This window comes from Podarcis pityusensis (genome assembly GCF_964106645.2).
Source record: "Podarcis pityusensis genome assembly, chromosome: 3".
NCBI lineage: Eukaryota > Metazoa > Chordata > Lepidosauria > Squamata > Lacertidae > Podarcis > Podarcis pityusensis.
In genome coordinates this window covers 12143704-12170952 of record NC_138026.1, presented here as the reverse complement: position 1 = coordinate 12170952, position 27249 = coordinate 12143704, and the positions used below count along the sequence as shown (strand labels likewise).

General features: G+C 43.1%; 1 protein-coding gene across 3 annotated transcripts in view; it reads right to left on the bottom strand.

The window, feature by feature from the left end:
* Nucleotides 1-27249, bottom strand: part of PLCB1 (phospholipase C beta 1) — a 481134-nt gene that overhangs the window by 145325 nt on the left and 308560 nt on the right. For all 3 annotated transcript variants that reach the window (XM_080998939.1, XM_080998940.1, XM_080998941.1), the window contains one exon: nucleotides 18230-18376. In XM_080998939.1, the coding sequence (XP_080855065.1) occupies nucleotides 18230-18376 (147 nt within the window). The remainder of the gene's footprint in view (nucleotides 1-18229; nucleotides 18377-27249) is intronic.

The window sequence follows — 27249 nt, the reverse complement described above, 5'->3', positions numbered from 1 at the left end:
AGAAATCTAACTCTTGTAAATGTGTTCTGAATGATACCATTAAAATGCACTTGTGGCAGAAACGGCTCTTCTGTCAAAAAACGTATTATAATTTAGTACAGCAAAAACAACAAAAAGTTTGCAGTCTCTTGTACAGTTGACACCACCTTAGAGCTCTGTTGTGCCAACTGATCGGCACTGGCAATTCACACATGTTTTCACAACTCCCGGAATTTAATGTGACATTCTGTACTTAACTGGTTTATAATGAAACACTGTACACTCAATGGGCCCCAATCCAACCCAAGTGAAACACTTTCATTGATTTCCATGAGAGTGACTTAGTTATGTGCTCAACTCTCTTACTGGTCAGTGAGAAAGGCTCACTTTAGGTAGGGTGGTTTTAAAAAAGTTCGGAGTGTATTTTATTGTGAAAAGCTTAAAATGGTTGTATTGTAGTGCTTCACAGTGCCTTGCGAGAGTGGAATGACTTCAGTTTGTGCAATAGGACACTTTCTTCCTCTCCTTCCACCATCTGCCCCCTCAATTTGTTCTGGGGTTTCCTCCAGAGCAGATTTGGGGACAGCCTGGGACATACTGTGTGAGGCAAGAAGAAGGTAGGGAGTCTTTTTTTAAAAAGAATAAGTGGACATTTTCCCACTCACACATTTGGTTAGTTAAATACCACTCAATATCGAATCATAGATCAATAAGCTTGAAACAGGATGGCCTTCTATCATGGATGATGTACTAGTGGATTTCCTGCATTGGTTGGACTAGATTACTTTTGAGAGCCTTTTCAACTTTGTGATTCTCATCCATTATTTTCTGCTTTGCTTTTCAAGCGACCCATGCTTTAGGATAGCAATGTGATCAACCACCCAATTAAGCTGGTTAGCTGAATTAGGTTAACTAACTGATTAATTGTTGCTTTTCCCCTGTCCTAAACAATGGTTATTCAATTTGCTTTGCTTCCTTCCTTTTTAATACTCCGTTATATTTCTTAAACAAGTAATAATTATAATGTTTTGCTTGCATGATTTTGGAGGGAACAGAACACACACACACACACACACACACACACACACACACCAACACAGGAGAATCCAAAGGGAATCTGCATGATTCACATCTGATGGGAAATAAGACACCCAATTACTACTTGTTAAGCCTTCACTGATATGAATTTTCCTTACACTCCTGGGGGTTTAACACCGCATCCTTGGGTAAGAGATTAAAACAAAACAAAATACCAATCTGTTAAACGCTTAAGCTGTGTGAAAATAAATTGGTAGAAGCCATTTAAGACAGGGCTTTTTGCTCAAGCTCGTCCATCAGATTCTAGAAAGTCACAAAGCTTTGGCATGTTTAGAATTCCTTGCCTTTAGGGTTTCCCCACATAAACATTGTCACCTATTTTTATTTTGTATAGACTGTTCAACAGGAGGGAGGAAGCATCAGTTGAGCAGCAGCCCAAAGTTCAGACTCTTAAGCTTTAGCACTAGGCCACAAGAATATAAGCAAAATTTGCTCCTCCTCTACTCAAAAGCAGTGGTCAGTGGACTAGGGGACTAAGCTAGTCCCCTAAATGTTCCTTGCAAATTAGGGTATTAAAGTATGAAAGCCTGGTGCCTCCAGGCACAATGTTCCGAACAGGTCCAAGAACCCTTCTGTCACATTCCCAAAGCCTGCCCAGGTTTGGGAAGGAGGCGTCAGGGCTCTAGCATCCTGTCAGAGGCCTGGTGAGTAAACAAAATCCTGAGAAGCTTCTGCCCATCTTAGGAAGAGAGGTGCAATGCTCACACGAACAATGTTGGGACATCACATGCACGACATCGCCCCACGCCCAATCGCCATCTCAAGCATGTAAATTGCCATATAGAAATGTCATGAAAGTGTGTGAGCTCTTTTTGAGTGAGGCTCCTTCTTGATGATACATGAATGTCCAGTGCGGCTCCTTTAAAGAGTTATGAACTGGGATAATTCTGCACGATGCTTCAGTGGCCAAAGATTCAAAGAGTGGCTTCTTCACAACTCAATTTCAAGCTTTTCAAAAAATTACTTCACACATTGCCACATTTATTACTGCAGATGTTTTGGATTTCTGAGGTCCTTGACCTCCACAGGCCTTTTGTAAATCGCCATATGAAAGATTCATGGCAAAAGATAATAATCTTGGCTTCTATTCTGTGCTGAACTGCTCGAAACCTCTTTGGAAGAATTATCAGAAAGGGTGAAAAAGTCACCAGCTTCTATCAGCATTTAATTCCCAGCCTCTCAGCTAGATGTACTCGTCCTGGATGCAAAACAGTGCAGCAAATTTGAGTGGCTTTGGATGACAAAATAAAAAAAATCCTTCCAGTAGCACCTTTAAGACCAACTAAGTTAGTTCTTGGTATGAGCTTTCGTGTGCAAGCACACTTCTTCAGATACACTGAAACAGAAGTTGCCAGATCCTTCTATATAGTGAGAAGGATGACAAGTCCTTTCCCAAGAAATGCAACAGAGGAGATTGCTCAATTAAGTGTTTCAAACATGGTTTGATGAGTCGGACTGAATTCATTTTTTTTTTTTAAATGATATTTATTGAGAATTTAAAATTACAGAAAGAGAAAGGAAAAAACAAGAAAAAAGAAAAGGAAAAAAGGTAGACAAAAAGAGAGATTAAACAATATAAGTCAATAAAAACAAAAGTCAAAAAAAACAACACAATACATCAGAATCAAAAGACAAAAATAAACAAAAAAATTAAAAGCAAATCCAATATTCCCAAATCTTTCTTTCATTAACTTGTTTCATCGACCTCCTCACACCTCCCTTTTTTGTATTCTAGTTATTAATTATCTCAGCAAATCCTTTCCATCTTTCACAATATTCTGTCATTAAATTACCTTAATCTATTTTAACCTTATCTTACCATAAAAAACCCTAAAGCTTAAAACTTAAATCTTATTTATACCTAATTCTTTTTAACAAAACATATTTATACATAATTCTTTTTAACGTTTCTACTAAAGCCAAATAGTTTCATTCCAACATTTTTCTAATACTCATTAATTTTACAATGATTTTCTAAATGAATTTTTAAAACTTTCTTCCAATCTTCATCCGTCGTCTCTTCTTCCTGGTCTCGGGTTTTGTCAGTCCTTTCTGTCCCATCCATCTAGTCCATCAACCTGGTGACCTTCTATCCGAGGCTCTTAAGTCTTTTCCATGTCCCTTCTGCAGGTTGTCTTCATGTTTATACCTGCACTTTACTTTATCTTCTGCTGATCTTATTCTTAATTTCCTTCCTTTCTCTCGGGGAGACTCCAACTTGACAATATCTTTATCCCTTCTCGACAAGTCAGCCCATTCTCCACAGTCGACAGTGAAATCCAAAAGATAATTGAAGGCATGTTCCAAAGTCCCTCCAAGGTTAAGGGCCCCCACAACTCCAAACTCCCCCTGGCCCAAAGCCAGATCCGAAAAGTCAAAACATCCCTGCATAGGGGGATCTATCCAACTTCCCATCTCCAGACCAAACAGTACTCCATCTCTCCAAATCTGACTTTCTCCAGATTCAGTCGTCAAAAACAGCAACTTATGTTCCTGCAAGGCCGCAGCTCTCTCCATTTCTGGTACTTGAGGTTCAGCAACTACCTCCTCCTTTATCTTCTTCACCACTTGCTCTGTCAAAGCACATTCCTGGATTGATTCCTGTGTGGTTTCTATATAAGTATTCACTGTTTGTCCAAAATTTCCAACTGCAACAGTCATCAAATCCATCTTCTCATGTAGCTGTTCCAGTAAAGCACTTGTCTTGCAAAAATCAAGCACTAAAGCTTCTTCTGGGCACATTCTTGTTCAAGGTCGGTGTCTAGTTCCCACGATCTTTTATCTCTACAGCTGTAGAATTCCCCAGATCGACTCCAGCAACAGTTTCACAAGCTCCCTCTAGAGGAAACAATTTCTATTTGTATCCGTCTTTTTAAAAGCAGATCTAGCAACAAAGTTCCTTTCGTTTTCCAGATATTTTGTTCCTTTTAAGTGCAAAAGGGAACATTGGAATCAATATGTTTCTCTTTTTTAACTATCTGTCAAAAACGTTTTATCCACAGTCAATGAACTTCCCCAAAGTGTCTGTCTCTGACACCCCGCTCCCAGGATCAAGACGGTGGAAATTTATCTTTCTTTACTCTCTCTTCTTCAGGTTTAAACAGTCTAAAAAGATTCCCCCCTCTTCTCCTGCTTCCAAGGGGGGTTTAGTGATTTTAGCTGATGGAAATTTAGTCCTTTACAAACGACTTTCCAGACTCTAGCTTGCAATGTCTTTGCTTCAATCTATTTACAAAAGCGGAAGGCGGACTTCCTGTTTAGACCTTCCCGCTTCGGTGCCAAATTAAAAAGTTTCTTAATCCAATTTTCCGTTCTACTCACGGGCAGTTGTTTAAAATCCAATTGTCCACAGGAAAAAGTCAGCGCTCTCCGGCAACAGCGATGCGGCTTCACTCCATGAAAAGAGCAGTCGATTCGAAGCACCGCGCCATTCACCCCACGTTGCTCCGGATCCCCGAAACCGGGTTTCCCCGCGAGTAGGGGAGGTGCAAAAGGTGCCAGCCGAATCCCAGGTCCACAGGCTTCTCCCGCCTGTGGTTTTTAGTGGGTCTCCGCCTCGCCGCGGCGGTCCAGACCCTAGTTCTCACGAAGCGGATTCCTCCTAGTCAGAGGAAATCCGCCATTGCCGGAGGCGCTAACCCGGAAGTCTATGAGTCGGACTGAATTCAACACAGGTTCCTTCCCTAACTAACTCTACCATGGATTAATTGAGAAATGAAGGAGGTTGAGACGTGGAGCTCAGAGAGGAGGAAACAGCTTGGTGAATTGAACACAACGTTCCAGGTGCAACTGTCAACAAACACTTCTTTAGGGATGACTAAAGAAGAAATCAAGTGTGGAGGGATGATTTAAGGACAATCAAAGAAAGATTTAAACATTTCAGTACAGTGGTACCTCGGGTTAAGAACTTAATTCGTTCTGGAGGTCCGTTCTTAACCTGAAACTGTTCTTAACCTGAGGTACCACTTTAGCTAATGGGGCCTCCCACTGCCACCGCACCACTGCCACACAATTTCTGTTCTCATCCTGAAGTAAAGTTCTTAACCCGAGGTACTATTTCTGGGTTAGTAGAGTCTGTAACCTGAAGTGTCTGTAACCTGAGGTACCACTGTATAGTATAGTATAGTATAGTATAGTATAGTATAGTATAGTATAGTATAGTTTTTTTCAGGCACCCCCAACCTTCAGCCCTCCAGATGTTTTGGACTACAATTCCCATCATCCCTGACCTCTGGTCCTGTTAGCTAGGGATCATGGGAGTTGTAGGCCAAAACATCTGGAGGGCCGCAGGTTAGGCATGCCTGGTATATATACCGTATTTTTTGCACCATAACACTCACTTTTTTCCTCCTAAAAAGTAAGGGGAAATGTCTGTGCGTGTTATGGAGGGAATGCCTACGGGTGGCATGCCTACGGATTTTCCTCCTCTAAAAACTACATGCGTGTTATGGTCGGGTGCGTGTTATAGAGCGAAAAATACGGTATTTGATACAACCAGAAACAGTATTCACTCCTTTCAAGAGCATTGGCTCAATAAATCATAGAATTGTAGAGTCGGAAAGGACCCCAAGGGCCCTCAAGTCCAACCCACGCAATTCAGGAATCTTTCACCCAACATGGGGCTTGAACCCACAACCCTGAAATTAACTGTATCATGCTCTACCAACTGAGCTATCCTGACTGCTATTCTTCTACAGTTCTCCATGACATATTGTTGTGAACAGGGATTCTCAACTCTCAACAAATGTGAAAGATCAGAAGAGAAAAAGGCTTATTTGTGTTGATGAGGAGATGAGAGTTTCTTTGTCTCAGATTAGAGCTAATATAAATGAGATTACGTGGCAAAAAAAAGTTCACACCTCTCATTGAGTTTCTATACATATATAAGGTACATATGTAAGAGGCTCATTTATAATTATATTTTGGGAATTATTCATGTTCTTATGCAGCTGCATTGTTTTAAAATTTCTGGATGTTCCATGAGCAGATTATAAAGTAGTTGTAATCTACGTTATAAATCAAGCACTGCTAGCTGCCTCCCCCCCCCCCCGTATTTCTTATCAATAAAAAATTGGTGTGGCACAAGGAAATTTTTATGCTGAAAGTGTGGCCCAGAGGGAAAAAGTCTGAGAACCACTGTCATAATTCAAGACGCCTTACAGAAATCATTAAATGTGGCCTTCCTCCAGAAAATACTGTATTTGACTAATAGACTCAAACAAGAAATTAATCAACAAAATCTACAGAATATGAGCTGACTATTCAAGACCAGCTGGCCAAAGAAAAGTGAAAAGGAACAATTCAAAAAATTAGTCCCAGGATGGCTGTAACACAACAGTTCTCAGGGCCAAAATCATGTTATATAGAGGAAGCAAAGAAAGGAATAAAGAGTAATGGGTATGAAGTATGGGGATAGCATCATGTTGTTGCTGCACATGTTGATGTTGCATCAGCATTTACCAACCTGGTGCCCTCTAGATGTTGTTGGAAGACAACTCCCATCAGTGCCAACCAGCATGGGCAATGGTCAGGGATGATGAGAATTGTACTCCAAAACATCAGAAGGGCATCAGGCTGGTTATGTGCTATAAAATCAGCTGCATGGAGATCTACAAGCAAAGGGTATGCACTCTGTCATGATGCAGATGCCATGTTTTGCTTTTAAAGGCATGGCGTGTGTCTGTGTGTGTTTGTATCTGTGAAAGCTTAGGAAAGTGTGCCTTGTTCATCATTACGGATAAATGATCATTGTTCCTTAGCTTTTGGCATGGTACAATGAGGTGCTGCAGTCAGTTCTTCACTGTGACAACCGTAATAAACTAAGCTGATAGCTAGTAGAACTCTATTGGAAAACTGAGCTCCAGATTAAAAGCTGGAGGGGAGATAGATATATATATATTTTTCTCCAAACCCACAAAAAATATTATTTTTGCCACTAAAATGACATTTCTTCAAGTTTAGGATAGAATGCTTTGAAATTACTTTTTTTCTTCCCTTGATGGATGGCAACATTGGATTATAAATGTTACACTTCCCCCTAAAGGGAAAGACAGAGCTATAAGGTCTAAATAAATAATCAGCACTTATGTGCTGCAAAATCGTTGTTGTTGTTGTTGTTTTACTAAAGACTAAGGTCACAATAATTATGAATAGATCTATGATATGTGTGTGTTTCTCTTTGTGGTGCAATGTTGTTTCTTAAGCATTTGCTTCACTTAAAATATAACTAAGGGTGCAGTCTCATAACTAGGACCCACCAGTTAGGGGGCTGTAGCACTTGTTGGAACCCCGGCTTCATGGGTAGAATGCCAAAAACACCACTGCCATGACAGACATGCTGAAGGAGTGGAGCCACGGGAAGGGAGGAAGAATTGCACACTTCTGTCACATCCTGTTTCCCTTCAATCTGCTCACATGCCTCTGACAAGGCACAAAAATCAGCACACCTCCAGTATATGAACCTCATGCAGAGAGAGCATAACAGGACTGGTGGCATGAGACGTGGGTCATGGCCCCAAGTTGTGCATACCTAAAACTCACAAGGGGCAAGTTGGGCTTTGGAAAACTACAGAAAGAGGGCACTTTGTACGTAACAGCCAGGCCTCACAACCTGCATGGGGAACTCAAGCACAAAGAGACGGTTACAGTCATAGGTAAAGGTAAAGGTAAAGGGACCCCTGACCATTAGGTCCAGTCATGACCGACTCTGGGGTTGCGGTGCTCATCTCACTTTATTGGCCAAGGGAGCCGGTGTACAGCTTCGGGGTCATGTGGCCAGCATGACTAAGCCGCTTCTGGCAAACCAGAGCAGTGCATGGAAACGCCGTTTACCTTCCTGCTGGAGCGGTACCTATTTATCTACTTGCACTTTGGCGTGCTTTCGAACTGCTAGGTTGGCAGGAGCAGGGACCGAGCAAAGGGAGCTCACCCCGTCACAGGGATTGGAACCGCCGACCTTCTGATCGGCAAGTCCTAGGCTCTGTGGTTTAACCCACAGTGCCACCTGCGTCCCCACAGACATACCTCAAGTTAAATATGCTTCAGGTTGAGGGCTTTCAGGTTGCAGCCTGCGGAACACGTTATTTCCGGGTTTCACCGCTCGTGCATGTGCAGAAGGTCAAAATGACGTCACGCACAGACGCAGGTTGCGTTTGCTTCAGGATACGAACGGGGATGCCGTTTGTATCCAGAGGTACCACTGTACTTCCAGTTTTGGTCCCATCCTCCTCCCTGCTGAGTTTTGCAATGGCAACACTGAGACTAAACAGGGGGTGTAAGGTGGGGGCTTGTTGGTGACAGACTGAGGTTGCTGGGGCACTGCCCCATTTGCCCTAATGGATCAGCCTCCACTACTGAGATTTCCCACTCTTTGGTTCCTGCTTGTTTGTTTTGCTAAGCACGCAAAAGATGAATGGTGGTATTGCCCCCCAATAACCCCATGCTGAACTCAAGCTTCCTTCTCCTGCTTCCCAAACCTGTGCCCTATTTAGTAAGCTGCCAGAGGCTGCTGCTGATACTGGTGTGTGGCTGCCCATGCTGTGTGCCTTGGCGGATGAACAAAATTGCCTTTCCCTTCCTGGGTGGGTCTTGAACCCTTGTCTCATGAGGCCCATGTGTGCTTGGTGCAGTCTGCCTGCAACCACACATGGGCCACATTGAGTGGGTTCTCCTTCCTTCTCTTCCTGAAACAATGGTTGAAGCAGAAGCGAATTGTAACCCATGCCAGCAGGGGTGCCTGAGAACTAGCGGTAGGTAGGCCTTCATCAGGTCCCTCGGTTTCCAGGGGTGCTGACAGCATTGTAAAAAGTTGCACACTTCCCCCTCCCAGGTTGAGTGTATGGGGGATGTGCTGGTTGTTCCACCAGTATGGCAGCAATGTACAGTGGTACCTCTGTTTACAAACTTAATTCGTTCCAGAGGTCCATTGTTAACCCAAAACTGTTCTTAACATGAGGCGCACTTTTGCTAATGGGGCCTCCCGCTGCTGCCGTGCTGCCAGCGTGCGACTTCCGCTCGCATCCTGGGGCAATGTTCGCTACCCGGAACACCTACTTCTGGGTTAGTGGAGCTCGTAACCCGAAGTGTTCGTAAGGAGGATGGTATGTAACCCAAATTTCCACTGCATCTCCTCCCTGGTATGTAAAGAGAAGACTGCTTTGTTAGATTCTGATAATTAATGGTGTAACAGATCTACCAAGAGAAGAAAACACACTCTGATTTAAGGGCTTCCTTATTTCCCCAGTGGCTGGGTTCTTAACTTTAAATTAACAAAGTTACATTTATTATGTATGAAGTTATGCACACAATTAATTGTATATTAAAAATCCAACTGTGCACGATACTATTGTCATCATTTATTTACAATGCGGTAAATAAATTGGGAGCATGGAGATTGTTTTAAAGCACTTGGTAAAACCGCCCTCTGAAGCAGCCTCTCTCTCCTTCCTTTACATGAGTGGGCAGGTGGGTAGAAGGTAACTTCTTCGCAGACCTCTTTGAATATTTCTGCATTCCCTCGGGGGCCACAGCCCCCAGCTTAGGAATCACTGATCATGATTCTTTACGGCAACTAACCATAAATCGAAAGCTTTACTCCTTAGCCTTCTCGTCTCCTGAAGATGACCCACAAGGCAGCAGGTACTCTACAGAATCATAAGGTGGTGACTACAAAATAGACATTTTCTGCTGTTGCCCCTGTACTGTGGAATGCCCATCCCTCTGTCATATGTGAAGTAGCAAACACCGGTTCTTTCTGAAATCTTGTAAACACTTCCCTTTCCCCCCAGGCCTTCCCTGACCCATAAGATTGGAACCGGTTTTATGTGTCTACATTTCTGTTTTATTCACTTTCAATGAGCTTTTATATCGCTGCTTTACTGGCTTCCGGCTGTGTTTTTGTTTTAATGTATAAAAATTATATTGCTTGTATTTTTTAGACTGCACACTGCTTAAGAGATTTTTGAAACATTAAGCAACGTATAAGTGCCTTTTAAGAATAAATATGTAACAACAACAACAATAGAACAAACCAATGTTAGCAAAGTTTCCATCCTTCAAGACATCGTCCAATTTCATTCAACATTCTCTTGGCTATCTAACCAGTTAAGACAACAATTCAGCACATATGTACACATTCAAACAAACTGAGCACTTGTCAAATGAATCTGACAATACAATTGTAGTTGCTGCAGCTTTCCAATAAATGCTGTCAGCTATGGTAATGCATCCATAAAACGCAATGATTAAATCCATTCCAAGCCAGATGCTTCCGTTTCATGTGGCGCCGGTGTATGCACACACACAACCCGCTAAAAAGGTGAGGCATGCATTTCTCACCACAGAGTCAATGCACTCCCTCTTCCTCTCTTAACTCAACACAATATTCTTCTGGCTAATCATTTACATGCAATTTCACTGAGCCACAAATCTTAAACCATGTTTAAGAGCAGCTGTTCCGGAGCCAAGTTCTATAAATATACATTCATCTGCCGCATGACAAGGAACCAGCAGTTGCAGATCAAGGTGGCGTTCTTTGAAATCTTGGCTTAAGCCAATGGAGAATTGGGTAAAGCTTTGACCCAAATATGGAGGACTAACATCAACAGACAACCATGATCCATGCTGCTAATATACAAGATTCTCTTGAATTCATACAGCAATTATTGGAGTCACAGAAAGTTGGTTTTGATGATACTTTAAATATCCTGACCCTGATAGCTACTTAGTCCTTAATTATCATGATTTAAGCAAGAAATCCGCTGTTATATATATATATATATATATATATATATATATATATTTTCTTATTTGCAGCAATTTTATTTGCTTTCTAGTTTCTGAGCTAGAAGCTCCAATCCCAAGCATACTTAATTGGAAGCTAGCTTGACATACTCGTAAATAAATATGTCTTCAAGGCAGATACTGCATGTTTCAAAAATAAATGGAAATAAAAAGCCACAAGATTTGACCATGCACTCCGAAGATCGAGAAAAAAATTGTGGATGGCATGCTGGCATGCCCGCGTATCTTTGTACTTAACAGCTGGCTCTTGTAGCAGGGTACTAAATTTTTGGTTATGCATGCTTTTAGTGATCCCAGGAGATGTTTAAGCAGACACCTTTAGCTTGATCTATAACCTTGAATCCCACTCAACTCAGCAGCAACAGTTTGGCTAAACAGTGCCTCTCTCCACACATGGACACTTTTTACTTAAGACAGCTGGTGCTATCTAATTATTGAAGTGTCTTGTGTTCCTAAGCACTTGGCTGCATTGCAGGCAGAGTGTGCAACATCTTTTTTAAAAAAGCCAACTGCAATTATCTCTGTCTTAACTTCAGCCACTCTGAATTGTTTTGTGGGCTTTTATCTCCAGCCACACGTCCTTTCACAAAAGGGTTGTGTTCGCATTAAGGGTGTGTTCATTAGAGACTGGATTACTGGAAACACACTCAATGTGGGGCGTCCCTTGGGTTTAACCAGGAAGCTATAGCTGGTGCAGAATGCAGCAGCTAGATTGTTGACGAGGTATTCTTGTCAATTTTGCTGAGGGAGCTGCAATAGCTTCCAATATGCTAACCTTGTACAGTTCCGGTTGTCTCATTTAAAGTCCTTAACTGACTTGGGTCCAGACTATCTAAGAGAATGCCTTGCCTATTATCTCCTTGTCTGACAATTGCACTCCTCAAACTGGGGCACCGCTGAGAGTCTAGTATGGCCCAGGGATGCTTTTAGCCTGTCCTAGAAACTGGGCTTTTAGCGTTGCAGCTTGAGCTCTCTGGAATCAATTAACTTTTTACATATATTTTTTATTAAATTTTCTGTTTTACAATTTCAAACACACATTTTACATCCTTAAGACATCAATGACTCCCTTCTTCTCTTTCCATGGTTCATTTTACATATCTTAAAAAGGTAAAGGGACCGCTGACCATTAGGTCGAGGTGCAGACGACCCTGGGGTTGCGGCACTCATCTCGCTTTACTGGCCAAGGGAGCCAATGTTTGTCCTCAGAAAGCTTCCGGGTCATGTGGACAGCATAACTAAGCTGCTTCTGGCAAAACCAGAGCAGCGCACGGAAACGCCATTTACCTTCCCGCCAGAGCGGTACCTATTTATCTACTTGCACTTTGACGTGCTTTCGAACTGCTAGGTTGGCAGGAGCAGGGACCGAGCAACGGGAGCTCACCCCATTGCGGGGATTCGAACCGCCGACCTTCTGATCGGCAAGCCCTAGGCTCAGTGGTTTAGTCCACAGTGCCACCCGTGTCCCATTTTACATATCTTAAATCCCTGCATATTTTACAAAAACTATACCAAACGGTTTTCCATTATTGCATCCGTCTGGAATCAATTATCAGCTTAAATCAGACAGGTGCTTAACATCATGATGTTTAGACACCTACTGAATATATTTTTGTTTAGGAAGGTTTTCCCTGGGGTATACCCCTGTCACTTTTCTGATGGTAAGAGCTGGTCAACAGTGCTAGGCACTACCTTTGAAGATGGCTTCCGCGGATCTCCCGCCCTCCTGCCCTTTTTTCTTGCGTTCGACACCTTGACCTTGCTATGGACTTTGGTTGGTTGCCTGTTGAAGGGGTCTGGTAGGAATTTTCCCACTTGGCAGATTGGCACCAGCCACTTGGTTTTCGCCTACCTTGTAACAAATCGTCACAACTTTCTAAGGTCAGGCGGTTAGGCACTGGAAAAATTTGGTTTATGGGAGGGGAGGTTGTGGCCATCAACTACCCCTCCCCTTTAAGGGTTTTCTGTTAAAGGAATCTGTGGCTCGTGGTTCCTATCCGAAGCCTAGGTGGAGGCTAGGGCCATGGTACAACCTTTCCACTGGCCCTGGGGGGATCTCTGAGTTGATGTACATCAACAGGGCTCCCCCTACTGGTGGTTAACCCTTGTGAGAATTCCTGCATGGCAGGCAGGAGTCAGATATAGTCCAGGTTCGGGTCCAATGCCTAAAGCCAATATCACTCACATTCTGTAAACAATAAAGTTGTGGCCTTTCTTAGCCCATTAACCTAAAATACTGGTGTCCACATGTCTTTATTCATCAAAGGAAGGGGTGTGGGGCCTTGACACACAGTCCAAAACGTTTGCCTTGATGGAACAATCACCTTAGTGAGATACTGAATTCCTCCCATTGTTTTTAGAATTTGTACTGTTTTATTGTTTTATTGTACTGTTTTATTGTACGCCGAAGAATTGATGCTTTTGAATTATGGTGTTGGAGGAGACTCTTGAGAATCCCATGGACTGCAAGAAGATCAAACCTATCCATTCTTAAGGAAATCAGCCCTGAGTGCTCACTGGAAGGACAGATCCTGAAGCTGAGGCTCCAATACTTTGGCCACCTCATGAGAAGAGAAGACTCCCTGGAAAAGACCCTGATGTTGGGAAAGATGGAGGACACAAGGAGAAGGGGACGACAGAGGACGAGATGGTTGGACAGTGTTCTCGAAGCTACCAGCATGAGTTTGACCAAACTGCGGGAGGCAGTGGAAGACAGAAATGCCTGGCGTGCTCTGGTCCATGGGGTCACAAAGAGTAAACACGACTAAACGACTAAACAATAACATTGTTGTTTGATTCTATTGCTCTCAGAGCGCATGCTTTTTTTGTGTTTTTATCATGTACAACACTTCAATGGCTATATGCAGCAAAGTGATCTAAAACTTGTTTAATAAATAAAAACAAATGCCCTGTGGTCAGATCAATACTGGTCCAATATTGAGGACACTGGTGATGTAGGTGGAAGTTGATCAAACTGGATTTCTACTGAGGGAACACTCATGCCATAGGTTATCTTGCTCAACTGAGAGGGGCCCATGCACATCAACTCCATTACATAGATATTTAGCAAGGTGCATGTGTGAGCTGGCCCAGGTTATCCAAACAGTAATTGGGGTCTTGGAAATTTTATGTGTCCATGTCCAAGCGTATTGAAAGGCGTATGCAAAAGACGATTTGACGATCAACTGAATTTTGCATTTGGCAAAGTCACAGCACAGGAATATTTGATGGGCCTCCTGGGGTGAGAGATGGTATTTACAAAACCACTAAAGACTATCATTTGCAAAATGTCAGCTTTTACTATCACGCTCATAAATATATGGTAATATTTCCTTGTGGGCACAAAACACCCTAACAACTGGGTGTGGACCAGTACAACAGATTGTCCTGACAAGATTGTGCTGACAAGATAACACAAGAGTTAGCATTAAAAATTAAACTGTCAACATCGTAATGATTTTATATAAATCCATTGGGCAGTCACATTTAAAATAATGTGTGCAGTTATGGTGGCTTCTTCAGCAGAACTATTACAGGTTTCAACAGCAGAAGATAAAGAGATTTCAGTTAGGGGACAGGGGTGAGATAAGCAAAGACTGTAGGTAACGAAAAAATTCTTACCTGGTCTTGGACACATTTCAAATTAAATTACAAAAATAGCAGGGCAGTTACAGATTATCTGTTGTTGTAGGTAATTTCTATACTTAATACAGTGGTACCTCGGGTTACATACGCTTCAGGTTACATACGCTTCAGGTTACAGACTCTGCTAACCCGGAAATAGTGCTTCAGGTTAAGAACTCTGCTTCAGGATGAGAACAGAAATCGTGCTCTGGCGGCACGGCGGCAGCAGGAGGCCCCATTAGCTAAAGTGGTGCTTCAGGTTAAGAACAGTTTCAGGTTAAGTACGGACCTCCGGAACGAATTAAGTACTTAACCCGAGGTACCACTGTATACAGAACAATGCTATCAATCCAGAACAATCCTGTAAAGGAACTTTGGGATACTTACATACTACAGAGACCATTTTAATTAGTTCCAATAAATGTGTAAAATGAAAAACTTGAACTTGCTGTAAACTTCAGCCTCGGAGAGGGACAGTCTTTACTTTGTTCACCTTGCCAAATAAAATGGACTGCTTGTCCCTCACTCCTTATGTTAGGGCTAGACGATGTGTGGCCCTCCATATACTCATTTAATTAATTTAACAACATGTATGGGCCATTCAGTTTTTTTTAAACAAAACCTGTTTCCATAAAATATTTATCAAAAGCCAACATTAAAAATTAAAAAAAACTTAACTAAACATAATACAATCAAATGTCAGAGCAGGTTCGCTGAAACAAATAAAATAAGTATTTAGTGGTTTTATTCTTGGTTTACAACTTGTGGTTTGTCTGGAGCAAGACAAACCATGAGCCCAGATTCAGACAAAATGCTAAGCTAAACCAAGGTTTAGCCCTGTGTAGCACACTGGCAGCAGAACAGGGAACTCACACTATTGCTCCTTCATGTTAAGCCATGGTTTGGCTTAGCAATGCATTCAATCTGGATGTGTTCTAGTATCTCTGGTTTGCACAAAAATTAACCATTAGGTATCCAGTTAGAAAATAAGTTAAATTGTGAAAAGAGTTTTAAGTTGTGCACCTTGTTCAGTTTTGGAAAAAAAACAACTGGTGCACACTGACACAATCCATATTGCAGTTCTGAACTCAAAGTAGTGTTTTCATGAACAAATAATAGGCAATACCTTTCTTATTTTTTTACTCTTCCTGCGGTTATTCAACTTGTATTAATGTCAACATCTGGACACATGACAGTGTACGTTTGCATCAGGAAAAATATCTGTCATTATATGTAACATGGCCAATTTGAAAAATGTCTTTCTAACCTTCAATGTTTGATGTTGCAGAGAAAATAACAAGCTTGATCCCTAATTATTGGTATTATCTTGACTACAACAGCAAATCAAACTATTGCATATGAATTTAACAGCAATAGTTATTTTCAAGAGCAACCATTTGCTTTTGTTAAAAAAAATGCAATAATGTTATCTTTTGTAATTATAGCCTTATACTGCCTGCTTGAATCTGCTACTGGCTTACGTAGTTTCACATCAGCTGCAAATGGTCAAAATGACCAAGGCCGACACATTCCTCTACATGTTGAAAGTCATTGCTTTTTTGGCGACATAAATATCACAATCCAGAGAAAGTGGGGCTTATGTGCAAAGAGGGGGTTAGTTGTGTGTGGGAGCATTTAAACATGATATTTCCCATACAAAGTTTGAAATGATACATATGGGAGAAAGATCAGTGAGCAAAGCATTTCCAACACATCCAAGCAGCCACTTCTTAAAGACAAGGTAGGGCCAGTAGCTTCAGCTTTAATTGGGCAAAAGACATCTACAATATTGCAATACTTTGTCAACAGGTCCAATAATCTCGTGGTCATGTTCCAGTCAGAATGATGCAAATGGTAGGGACAGGTAAGGTAAAGGGCCCCTGGATGGTTAAGTCCAGTCAAAGGTGACTATGGGTTTGCGGTGCTCATCTCCCTTTCAGGCTGAGGGAGCCGGCATTTATCCACAGGCAGCTTTCTGGGTCATGTGGCTGCATGACTAAACCGCTTCTCGTGCAACAGGACACTGTGACGGAAGCCAGAGCACAAGGAAACACTGTTTACCTTCCAGCCGCAGTGGTACCTATTTATCTACTTGCACTGGTGTGCTTCCGAACTGCTAGATTGGCAGGAGCTGGGACAGAGCAACGGGAGCTCACCCCATTGTGGGGATTTGAACCACTGACCTTCTGATCGGCAAGCCCAAGAGCTCAGTAGTTTAGATGACAGCGCCACCCGTGGGTAGGGGCAGAGTAAAGTCAACACTTACTCCCCCGTACTGCTTTTCCTTCTCACTGCTAAAAGTAATGCTACAGCCATGATACCCTGGACAAGCTTTCCCAAGTGTGGAGTGAGATTTTTCTCTCTGCACATCCATGCTGATCTTTCTCAGCCACCATTGCTGGGCTTAGTGGAAAATCAGTCTTTTCCCCCTTTCACTTGCTCAGGCTGGTGGTGCGTTCTGAATAGTGATAACATTGTTATGAATTTGTGGGTGCTAGACGCTTCTAATCCCTGGATTCAAGAAGTGTTAATAGCTAATTAAGCCAGGCAGGCTAGCCTCCTGGGTAATGGGCCATTAAGAGGACAAAAGATCAAAGGGCTTGTACTAAGCCAGAGTTTAGAGTTTATGCAACTGAGAAGCAAGGCAGCAAACCGAAAAAGCCAGAGAGGCAGAGAGATTGTGCATCTCTGTTGGACTCCAAAGCTGTGGCTGTGGGAGAAACAAGTTGCTCTTGGGGTGTTGATGCTGTGAGCCCCTCCATCATAGGCTCAGGTTGCATATATGTGTAAGTAAACCATATCTCATAAGGACACCACAGTCTCTTCTGTGCCTAATTTCCAAAAGGAAAAAATGAACCCTGGAACCCCTGGAATCTCACACTGCTCAGAGTTTGGGGTGGCGTGCAACAATATCGATCTTGCAATGTGTGTGCAATGAGAGCAGCCAGGTCTTAAGTTGGAGACCTCCCCGACACTACAGCCCCTTGTAAGGGTAGCCTTGGGAAGGAGGGCTGGCAGAACTGGCTGCGGGAATTGCTCCAATCTCTGTCCAATGAATTAATTCACGCCCAAGGTAAACTAAGCACATGCTAAGTAGTTTGAATGAATAGGGCCCATTCTGAATGGGTGAGCTTGCTCCTGGTTAGGTCCCTAACAAGGATTATCAACTGAAGATGATGGAATATGCAGGGGTAACAGGCCTAACAAGTAGAATAAGAAAGCAGGAGGAACCAGTACTGAGAGAGGAGTGGAAATTTTTTGTTGAGCATTTAGAAAATAATCGTACACAGATGAAAACGCTGGCAGCATTAATGTAAAATCAACAGTATAACATATTTAAGGGGATATTATAAAGGGGAGAATTTGGATCAATTGGATAAATAAGAATATGCAGGAATTGGGGTTAAATCAAAGGAGCTTGGAAGGGTAAGGAGGGAAGTCACTGAATGTATTGGTATATTGTAAGACTTTAATGTGGAAATGTATATCTGAAAACTTTTCAATAAAATAATTTTAAAATAATTTTAAAAAGAGGAGGAGGAAACTGATGGAAACATAGACATCACCAGGTAACCACCTTTCAGGGGTCAGCATCTCCCTATCTTGAAGCGTTTAGACAGTCCATGAACTCCCAATCATCTGCAGGTATAAATGCATTTCTACTTTATTAACAATAAATCTACAAGATTATCTAATTTGTCAAACTGCTTTCCCCGCCATACTTCACCTGTGAGGTAGGTGTTGTGCGACGAATTGATAAAATAGTGAGACAGAGGCTGGCTCATATCTTCATTCAAATCCAGTTTTTCAGGTGGAACGACTCCGTTCTCCTCTCCACTCAAATATCTCATAAATCCATCCACCGATATCTGCCCTGGGAGAAAAGAAATTCAAGAAGGCACATACTTTAGCTTCAATAACTCTGCTTGCAGTACACCTTCGTTTGGATTCAACTCATCCCAGAAGAACAAGACATGTTCAACAAATTATTTACCCTTGATTCTATCGAGTTTTTTTCATTCTTCAAGTGATCCAAGAACAAAAATTAGCAGACTGCAACCCTTAGAGTTTGACTTTGCATCTTACTTAAAACGCCGAGGTCCACCAAGCACAACCAGGTGCAAAATAGTAGCTCAGCCCTGGAATGGAGGTAGGGTCTCATGTGTAAGGTAAAGGTAAAGGACCCCTGGATGGTTAAGTCCAGTCAAAGGCGACTATGGGGTTGAGGCACTCATCTCGCTTTCAGGCCAAGGGAGCCAGCATTTGTCCACAGACAGCTTTCTGGGTCATGTGGCCAGCATGACTGAACTGCTTCTGGTGCAACGGAACACCGTGATGGAAACAAGAGCGCACAGAAATGCTGTTTACCTTCCCGCCACAGTGGTACCTATTTATCTACTTGCAGTGGTGTGCTTTCGAACTGCTAGGTTGGCAGGAGCTGGAACAGAGCAACAGGAGCTCACCCCGTCATGGGGATTCAAACCACTAACCTTCTGATCGGCAAACCCAAGAGGCTCAGTGGTTTAGACCACAGTGCCATGTGTAAACACACCCTAATTCTCCCAGTGCTGAAGAGGAGAAGTGGGCCAAACCACTGCTGCATCACGTACTTTCACTAATGTGCTTTTTAGGATTGGCAGAGAATAACGTTTCATTTTTATCCAAGGCTACTACTGTGGCTGGGCTGCATTTTCCTCAATTGCAATTAAGCAACTGATTTATCAGTGATGGAAATGTCACAACGGTGAGCGTCTGATTGCAGAAAAGGAATACCTGATGTTTTCATCAGGCTTCTTTAATAACTAGCACTCAGGAAGGTTGAAAGGATAAATGGAGATGCTTCCCACACATGTGTGTGAGAGAAAAGGACTGGTAATGATCATATAAATAACAGAACAATGATAAACCATCCAAACAATCCGCTGCATCGTCCCAACACATTGAAGTAAGACTTACAGAACAAGTATACCAGGGCAACTTGTTCCTGAGTGTACATATTAGCAATTGAAAGCACAGCAAGGTCACTTTTCTCTACTGCAGGTCAGGATGCATATGCATGGCTTTGTACACATCAGAGAGGGGTGAGAGGTTGTCTTCTCCCCAAGTGCATGGCGTGCTTTGTTTCCCTTTCTCATAACACCCTGCTCCTGTATACCTATTTGTGTAGCTGACGGATGCACGTGCGCAATGTCTGTCTCCAGCGGCGTAGCGTGGGTTATCAGCACCCGGGGCAAGGCAAATAATTTGCACCCCCTAACCCGGGGCAAGGCAAGTACAGTAATTTACTCTCCCAAGCAGCAGCAGCGGCGAGGCTTCTCTTTCCCCCGCGCTCTCCTGGAGCTGCCTCTTTTCTTTCCTTTTTTCCCTTTCTCCAAGGCTTTTCGCTTTCTCTCCTTAATTGATTCCTCCTCCACACCGCAGCGTTTCCTAGCTGCTTCCCCCCCCTTCCCCTCTCTCTCCTCCTCGCTCTGCTTGCCTTGCCCTGCACCGGCAGCAGCAGGCGCAGCCAGACCCCCGCCAGCCAGCCCGCCCGCCCGCCCACCCGGCTTCCTCTCCTTTTTTTGCCTGCGGCAGAAGGCTTCGCTCTCCCCCTTCCGCGACCTCCTCGCCAAGCCGAGCGAGCGCGGGCTCCCTAACCCGTGGATTTTAGTAGGGGAAGAGAGCTGCTAGTGCGAGCGCGCCCCCCGCCCATGTTGCGCCCGGTGCGGCCGGCCCCCCTGGCACCCCCCACGCTACGCCACTGTCTGTCTCAAACGCAGACACCTGTCTCAAGTACAAAGTGAATCGAGACTGAATTTGCGAGCCGGACTGAAGCCGGCTTGAGCAACAAGGCACCACACAGCAGTATTTCTCAAGAAGCTACACAATCAGTGTGGATTGGGGTGAGCATCCTTTGTGTGCAGCTTCCAAAACTAGCACCGGGAGTGCATCGGATACAGAGTCATCATCAATGTATACATACCCTTGTACAAGCAGCTGCCATTTTAGGCACGTCCAATATGTACACAACCACATATCATGCCGAACCCAGAAGTGACCCGGAAATGTCACTAAAAGTCACCAAAAGGAATGGAATGGGGAGGGGGCATGATGGGGTGTTTGCAGGCTTTTTCAATGGGTGTTCCGATTACACACGATTTCATGCAAGCACGCAATGATCCAGGACGCAACACACACACACCCGCAAAAAAAACCTAGAGAGTTGCCCGAAGTCATATTACCAACTGACATGTGAAGTTTGATAACTTCAGAAGTTCCTGGTCAGTTCTCACTTAAGTATTATATTTTAGCTGCCAAACAGAGGGCAGTCAACCTACTAGGAAAATTTTGGAGTAACTTTTCAAGCTCTTCTACAAAGGAAAAAGAAACATTCCCAGAAACATACGACCAAGTCTTGCCAATGTGCTATTCAGTTCCCATGCGCTTTCATGAGTAGCACTGACAGGTAATGATGCACTGAAATTCTAATATCCTCCATATGCCTGTGTTATTAATAGAATGTCTTCTGCCAACTTCAGTTGGACTCTTTCCAGTCATTTAGTCAACAGAGAAAATAAGAACATAAACTGATTACTCAGAGGGGAGGGGAGAGAAAGTTTCAAGATCATTCCGTTCTGTCTGCTTTTGTTGAATCTGAAAAACTCATTATTTTTATTGCAAATGATAATGTCAGGCTGAATGTAGATCTCCTGGCAGCCAGCAAGAGTCTCAGCTCTTCAAGGGACTCTCTACATGGACACATTTTCTTCATGTCCTAATATGCAGCTCTTGTTTAGAAATATGAGCCCATGAGGGATTTCAGAAGACCCCCTGTGAAATGTTTGCAGTAATGAAGTTTTGGAAGCTCCCTGCTTGCTTCCTCCTAGAATTTCTTTTGCTGTCCTTTTCAGGTGTGTGACACACAGCAGTCAAGACTGAAACAATGACTGCAGAAGACCTGCTGGGAAGTGGCAGGCTGGATGCTTAAAGGTAAAGGTAAAGGGACCCCTGACCATTAGGTCCAGTCATGGCCGACTCTGGGGTTGTGGCACTCATCTCGCTTTATTGGCCAAGGGAGCCGGTGTAAGCCGCTTCTGGTGAACCAGAGCAGTGCACGGAAACGCCGTTTACCTTCCCGCCGAAGCAGTACCTATTTATCTACTTGCACTTTGATGTGCTTTCGAACTGCTAGGTTGGCAGGAGCAGGGACTGAGCAACGGGAGCTCACCCCGTCGTGGGGATTCGAACCGCCGACCTTCTGATCAGCAAGTCCTAGGCTCTGTGGTTTAACCCACAGTGCCACCTGCGCCACCTGCCTGGATGCTTAGTCATGAGCAAATCTGCTGACACCACACAGGGCATTGCTCTCAGTTGCTTCTCGATAAAGCATGCTGGATTCCTTCCCATCTACTGCAACCCTTCACAGGGAAGTAGACCGGTAGATTAGAGAATATTTTTCCCTTTGAAGGGGCAAAGGATTTCTCAGCTAGGACTGGGCTGAAATTCTCTGTCCAAGGTTCTGCAAAAATATGACCCCCCTGAGAAAATGGTGGCTCTTTTACTGTTGATTTCTTGGGGAGGGGGGAGAAATATCTTCAGATTTTTGGGGAAGGGGCTGCTGCTTACATTACTAGGCAAACATCTGGTGGACGTTTTTGGGAATGGGAGGTTTACAAGGAGTGTAATGGGAGGAGGAGAAAAAATATGTTAAAAATGCTTTTAATTGAATAAATTAAGGAAACATCAGAATTAAAATTATAAATGTGTATAATACACACTATTTAAAGCAAGATCATGCCAATTCCATCAGTCATGGCTTCCCCCAAGGAATCCTGAGAACTGTAGTTTGATAACGGTGCTAAGAGCTGATAGGAGACCTTATTCCTTTGGCAGAGCCACAGTTTTCAGAGTGGTTTTAACTCTTCTTAGGGAACTCTTCGAACTGCTGAACTATTGTGGTGAAATAAGAGCACCCCCAAAGCAGTCAACAGCAATCTCTATAATAACTCTTGCCTGGATTTTCATTGCTGCTAGGACAGGCATCCCCAAATTCGGCCCTCCAGCTGTTTTGGGACTACAATTCCCATCATCCCTGACCACTGGTCCTGTTAGCTAGGGATGATGGGAGTTGTAGTCCCAAAACAGCTGGAGGGCTGAGTTTGGGGATGACTGTGCTAGGACAAAAAGAGACCTTGAAGGTTACCCTACAGTTGGTGTCCGACAAGAGGTAGAAAATCTTTTCTGAAATGGTATCAGAGTGTAGGTGGGGCAGAACAGATCCCAGAAATTCCATTCTTGGTTCAGGGCAGAGTGAACAAAAGAACAAGCAATGAGGTAGATCCTCAATTTCTGGTGCCCCACAAATGTAGTGCCAAGGGGGTGTGAGAATATCTGCCACCGAGCATAGCTGTAGGCACTTTGGAAGTGGAAGGCTGTAAATGCTCACCTAAGTTTTGCAAATGTGGGCTTTACAAGGTAATCAGCAGTTTGATGTTCCAATTTATAAAGTCTATATCATTTTAAAAATTATTAATTTAATGTCCTGTCTGTCCAATTGAGCACCTTAATGGAAAATATGATCACAGAGTTTCCCCTTTGAATTCAGAGTAGAAAACTTACTGAGTGGAGTAGGATATGAGTCAAGCAACTTCTGATATTCTAAGCTCCAATTTTTGCAGTTTGGTAGCTGTTTGAAACATAACTTAGGGAATATGCTTTTTGGAGACACTGTAGCTCTGTATGGGAACCACAGTTCTCAGGATTCCTGGGGGGCTTCCATGACTGTTTAAAATGGAACGATAGTGATTTAAATGTATAGGGTAGATGGGACCGATGTCTAAGTACAACTAAAACAGACTTGTAAACATAAACCCTAGCAAAACATTTTAAAATTTAAGAACATACTGCTATTTTTGCTCTCCATCAAGTGATTTAATTTTCGCCCACTTCTAAAACAAAAAGGATACTGAAGAATGACTGGCATGCTGCGTTGCACAACGTGGCTGCTGAGTGACTACTCTCAATGGCTCAACTGAGAGACAGTTTTTTAATTAAGGAAATATAGGGTGACAGGTGCGCTTATTTTAAGAGTACGCCAACCTGTTTAATAATATGTGGCCATAGTTCTTCAAAAAGCAAAGGAAGTACAGGTGATATTTAGCAAGGGTATGGCAATCTCCATAATATTATGCTACCATGTTCCCATCAACATTTAGTTAAAAATTATCTTAATAAACAGACTGCAGTACTGGATAATTGCAGAAGCCTTAAGATTTTGAACAATCTATTTTAAAAGACAACCGTCCCTTGTCAATCTTGGATAATGCCTGACTTTACAAGGAGTTTCATTCTGAAACACTGTGTCTGTTTTGGTTTTTCCTTTTGTTTTCTCCCTTCTTTTCCAGTTACAATTATCCCTCTGGAAGGATATTAAGGGGATTTACAAACTATGGGTTATATCAATTCCTGGATATTTGTGAATGAGAAGAATGGATTCCCCCTAGTGATATTAGCTTACTTTATCTGTAGTGAATATCCGAGTTTGATTATCCGCTGATTAGGTAGACAGCTAGATATAGTTAGTTTCCTACTTCCAGTGAAAAATCTAAAGCAGGGACACGTTTACTTTTAGTTAATTCCATTATTAAAACTGTTGGAGGACTGCTGGAGACTTCCTAAATGGCAAATCAGCTGTTAAGGAAACTACAGGCTAATAGCCAAGATATTTGGATGATGAGCTTCCAGAGAATTAAATGGCAAGAAGCCATTTCTCCACCAGAAAAAGAGATACCACTGCCATCCCTATACTGCCTGCCTGCTAGCAGCTACTTATTTAAGGGGCAGTTTCCTCTTATGCCATCAACGTTAACCAGAAGCATGTGAAAATTTGTTTTAAGATTGCCTACATCTGCCTGCTGTTGGCTGGGATGCAAAATTATGTAGTAATTTAATCCACAGGGGAGGGAGAAAGGAAAAAGAATCTTGAAGATGGGCACCCCTCCTGTTTTGTTGCCTGAGATGGAGCAACACACACTGCAAAAGATACATTGTACCCGAGGCCAATCAAGTTATTTGGGCATGCGAGGCAGAAAATCCCACAAGAACACTTTCCTCTCATTGGAAGGAAAAATACTACTACTACAACAACAAATTAAGTATCTAACGGGCTTCCTTCAACCTGTCCGTTCGTGTCTAAAACTACGCTTGCCAAGACCTGTTGCCCTGTTATTGACGGGATGCCGACATTCTCTGCCTCTTCTGTTATCAGGCCAGACTGCGGAATACTATATCAGAAAAAGCTATATAATACCCAGAGTACCTGCCTGCAAACTGCACTGCTGTCCATTTCACTTAGTCAGATGCTAGTAGCCACTGTAACCACACATTGCTGCTGCTCACCTGAATAAAATATACGCCGCGCCCAAATGCTCTTCCTTCTGTCTGAAAGACAGAGACATTAAGTATGCTTTCTGTTTCAAACAAAGAAAGGATGAACCTTGTGATCCCATGTGGATACTGCCTGCTCAAAGGAGAGAGGCTGGGCACTGTGACTTCATGATGATGTTGCCTCCCACAAGGAGAGAGGCTGGCCACTGTGACCTCATGAGGATGTTGCCTCCCACAAGGAGAGAGGTTGGCCATTGTGACCTCATGATGATGCAGCCTCCCTGAAGGAGAGAGAGGCTGGCCACTGTGACCTCATGATGATGCTTCATCCCTGAATGAGAGAGGCTGGCCACTGTGACCTCATGATGATGCTGCCTCCTTGAAGGAAAAAGAGGCTGGCCACTGTGACCTCATGATGATGCTGCCTCCTTGAAGGAGAGCAAAACATGCCCACATGTTACCAACTACTTTCATGAGAAAGGTACCCTTTGCACCCAGAATTTGTCAGACAGGATTTCCTTGGCTTTTTTCCTTTCTCTCCCACACTCTCAAATGCAAGGGCCACACTCTTTAAGTAGCCCTCAAAGTCCACCAATTTTTAAGGACTTCTAACTCTTAAAGCCCCCCCTCTCTTTCTCTCTATCTGCTGTGTTCACCTCCTTCATGCAACAAGGCACTTCTATAATGAATAGGGTTGATGAAAACTAAATCCGAAACAAAAGCTAAAGTTTTAAAACGGCTAAGACTAAAATTAAGAATCAAAACTAAAATGTTCCCTCCATCACAGACCAAAGCATCATATTCTCATTTCAAGGAGTTTGGTGAGATGGGAAGGGTTGGTGATTTCTTCCCAGGAGAGTTACAATGACAGCTACAATCAAATCAATAAAGCATCCTTGTGGAACATATTTGAATTCCATACACCTGGATGCAAAAAAATGCTGTAGCAGCAGTTGCAGCACCATCTTGCCCTGGCTAATCCAAGTCTATTTTCCAGAGAGAGTGAATTCTATATCTGATAGATATGGGCGAAACCTCTCAGCAAACACTCATGCTACTCAGCATCAGACTTGCAAAATCCAACCATAATCCATGCCTTTTCAAAGCATACAGCCTGCAATAAAAATGAACAAATCTCAACACCAAGTCAAACAAAGCTACACTTGCCCACTCCTGTATTGCTACCTTCACAATCCCTTGCTGTTTGGCAGCCGCTATCACTGCTGCTTTGTTTTGTATTGTGGATTTATCTTCTTGATCCATTTAATTAACAGACATAAAGTGCTTCCTTCAACTTCCAACTAGTTGCTGGAAGTGAATTGCTGCATAAACAGTCAGGAGGTTTTCACATTACAATAAAATCTTTGGCTGAGCTCATAGCTAAGCCTCATTAACACGGGAGACCAGCTGCAAACAAATAAATGTTAGCAAAAAGGGAACAACTTTATAAATTGGATCAAACTACACCTTTTCATTTGTTTGTATTTTATTTATATTTACATGTTATTATAAAACGTTCATAGATTAAACTGTGTGGTGTTAATTAAGGAAGTCTGGGGACCACAGTGGATTATGAGAAATTTCATTCCCCTTGCTTCCCTTGTGGCAAACTAAAGAAACAGGGCTGAGAGGTTTTCAAAATTGTATCTTAATTCGCATAGTTCCCAGAGGGCACAGATTGTCTCTTTCTCATTATTATTTTGCAAAATACAGGTCCCTACACCAAATTATTTTGCGATTCAAGACTCAGTGCAAGCAGACAGGGGCCAGTGACTGGCAGCTGCTAAGTTAACAGGGACACAAAGTTATAATTTTTGGTAGCAAGCGGGATGCTGGGCAAAACGTAAAACTAAAGAGACCCCTGGATGGTTATGTCCAGTCAAAGGCGACTATGGGGTTATGGTGCTCATCTCGCTTTCAGGCCAAGGGAGCCGGCGTTTGTCCACAGACAACTTTCCAGGTCATGCGGCCAGCAGGACTAAACCGCTTCTGGTGCAATGTAACACTGTGACAGAAGCCAGAGCACATGGAAACGCCGTTTACCTTCCCACCACAGCAGTACCTATTTATCTACTTGCACTGCTGTGCTTTTGAACTGCTAGGTTGGCAGGAGCGGGGACAGAGCAATGGGAGCTGACTCTGTCACGGGGATTTGAACCACTGACCTTCTGATTGGCAACCCCAAGAAGCTCAGTGCTTTAGACCACAGCACCACCCATGTCCCAATGGGTAGGGTAGTAGCAGCAGGGGCCCAAATTGCCACTGGGCCCTCAATCAGTGTCACTAAATCTGGTGCCCACCAAAGCCTAGTGGGGAATGTTTGATAACATAGAAATGATAGCTGCAGCAGTACCAGGGACTCCAGATAGTAGGATACACCTG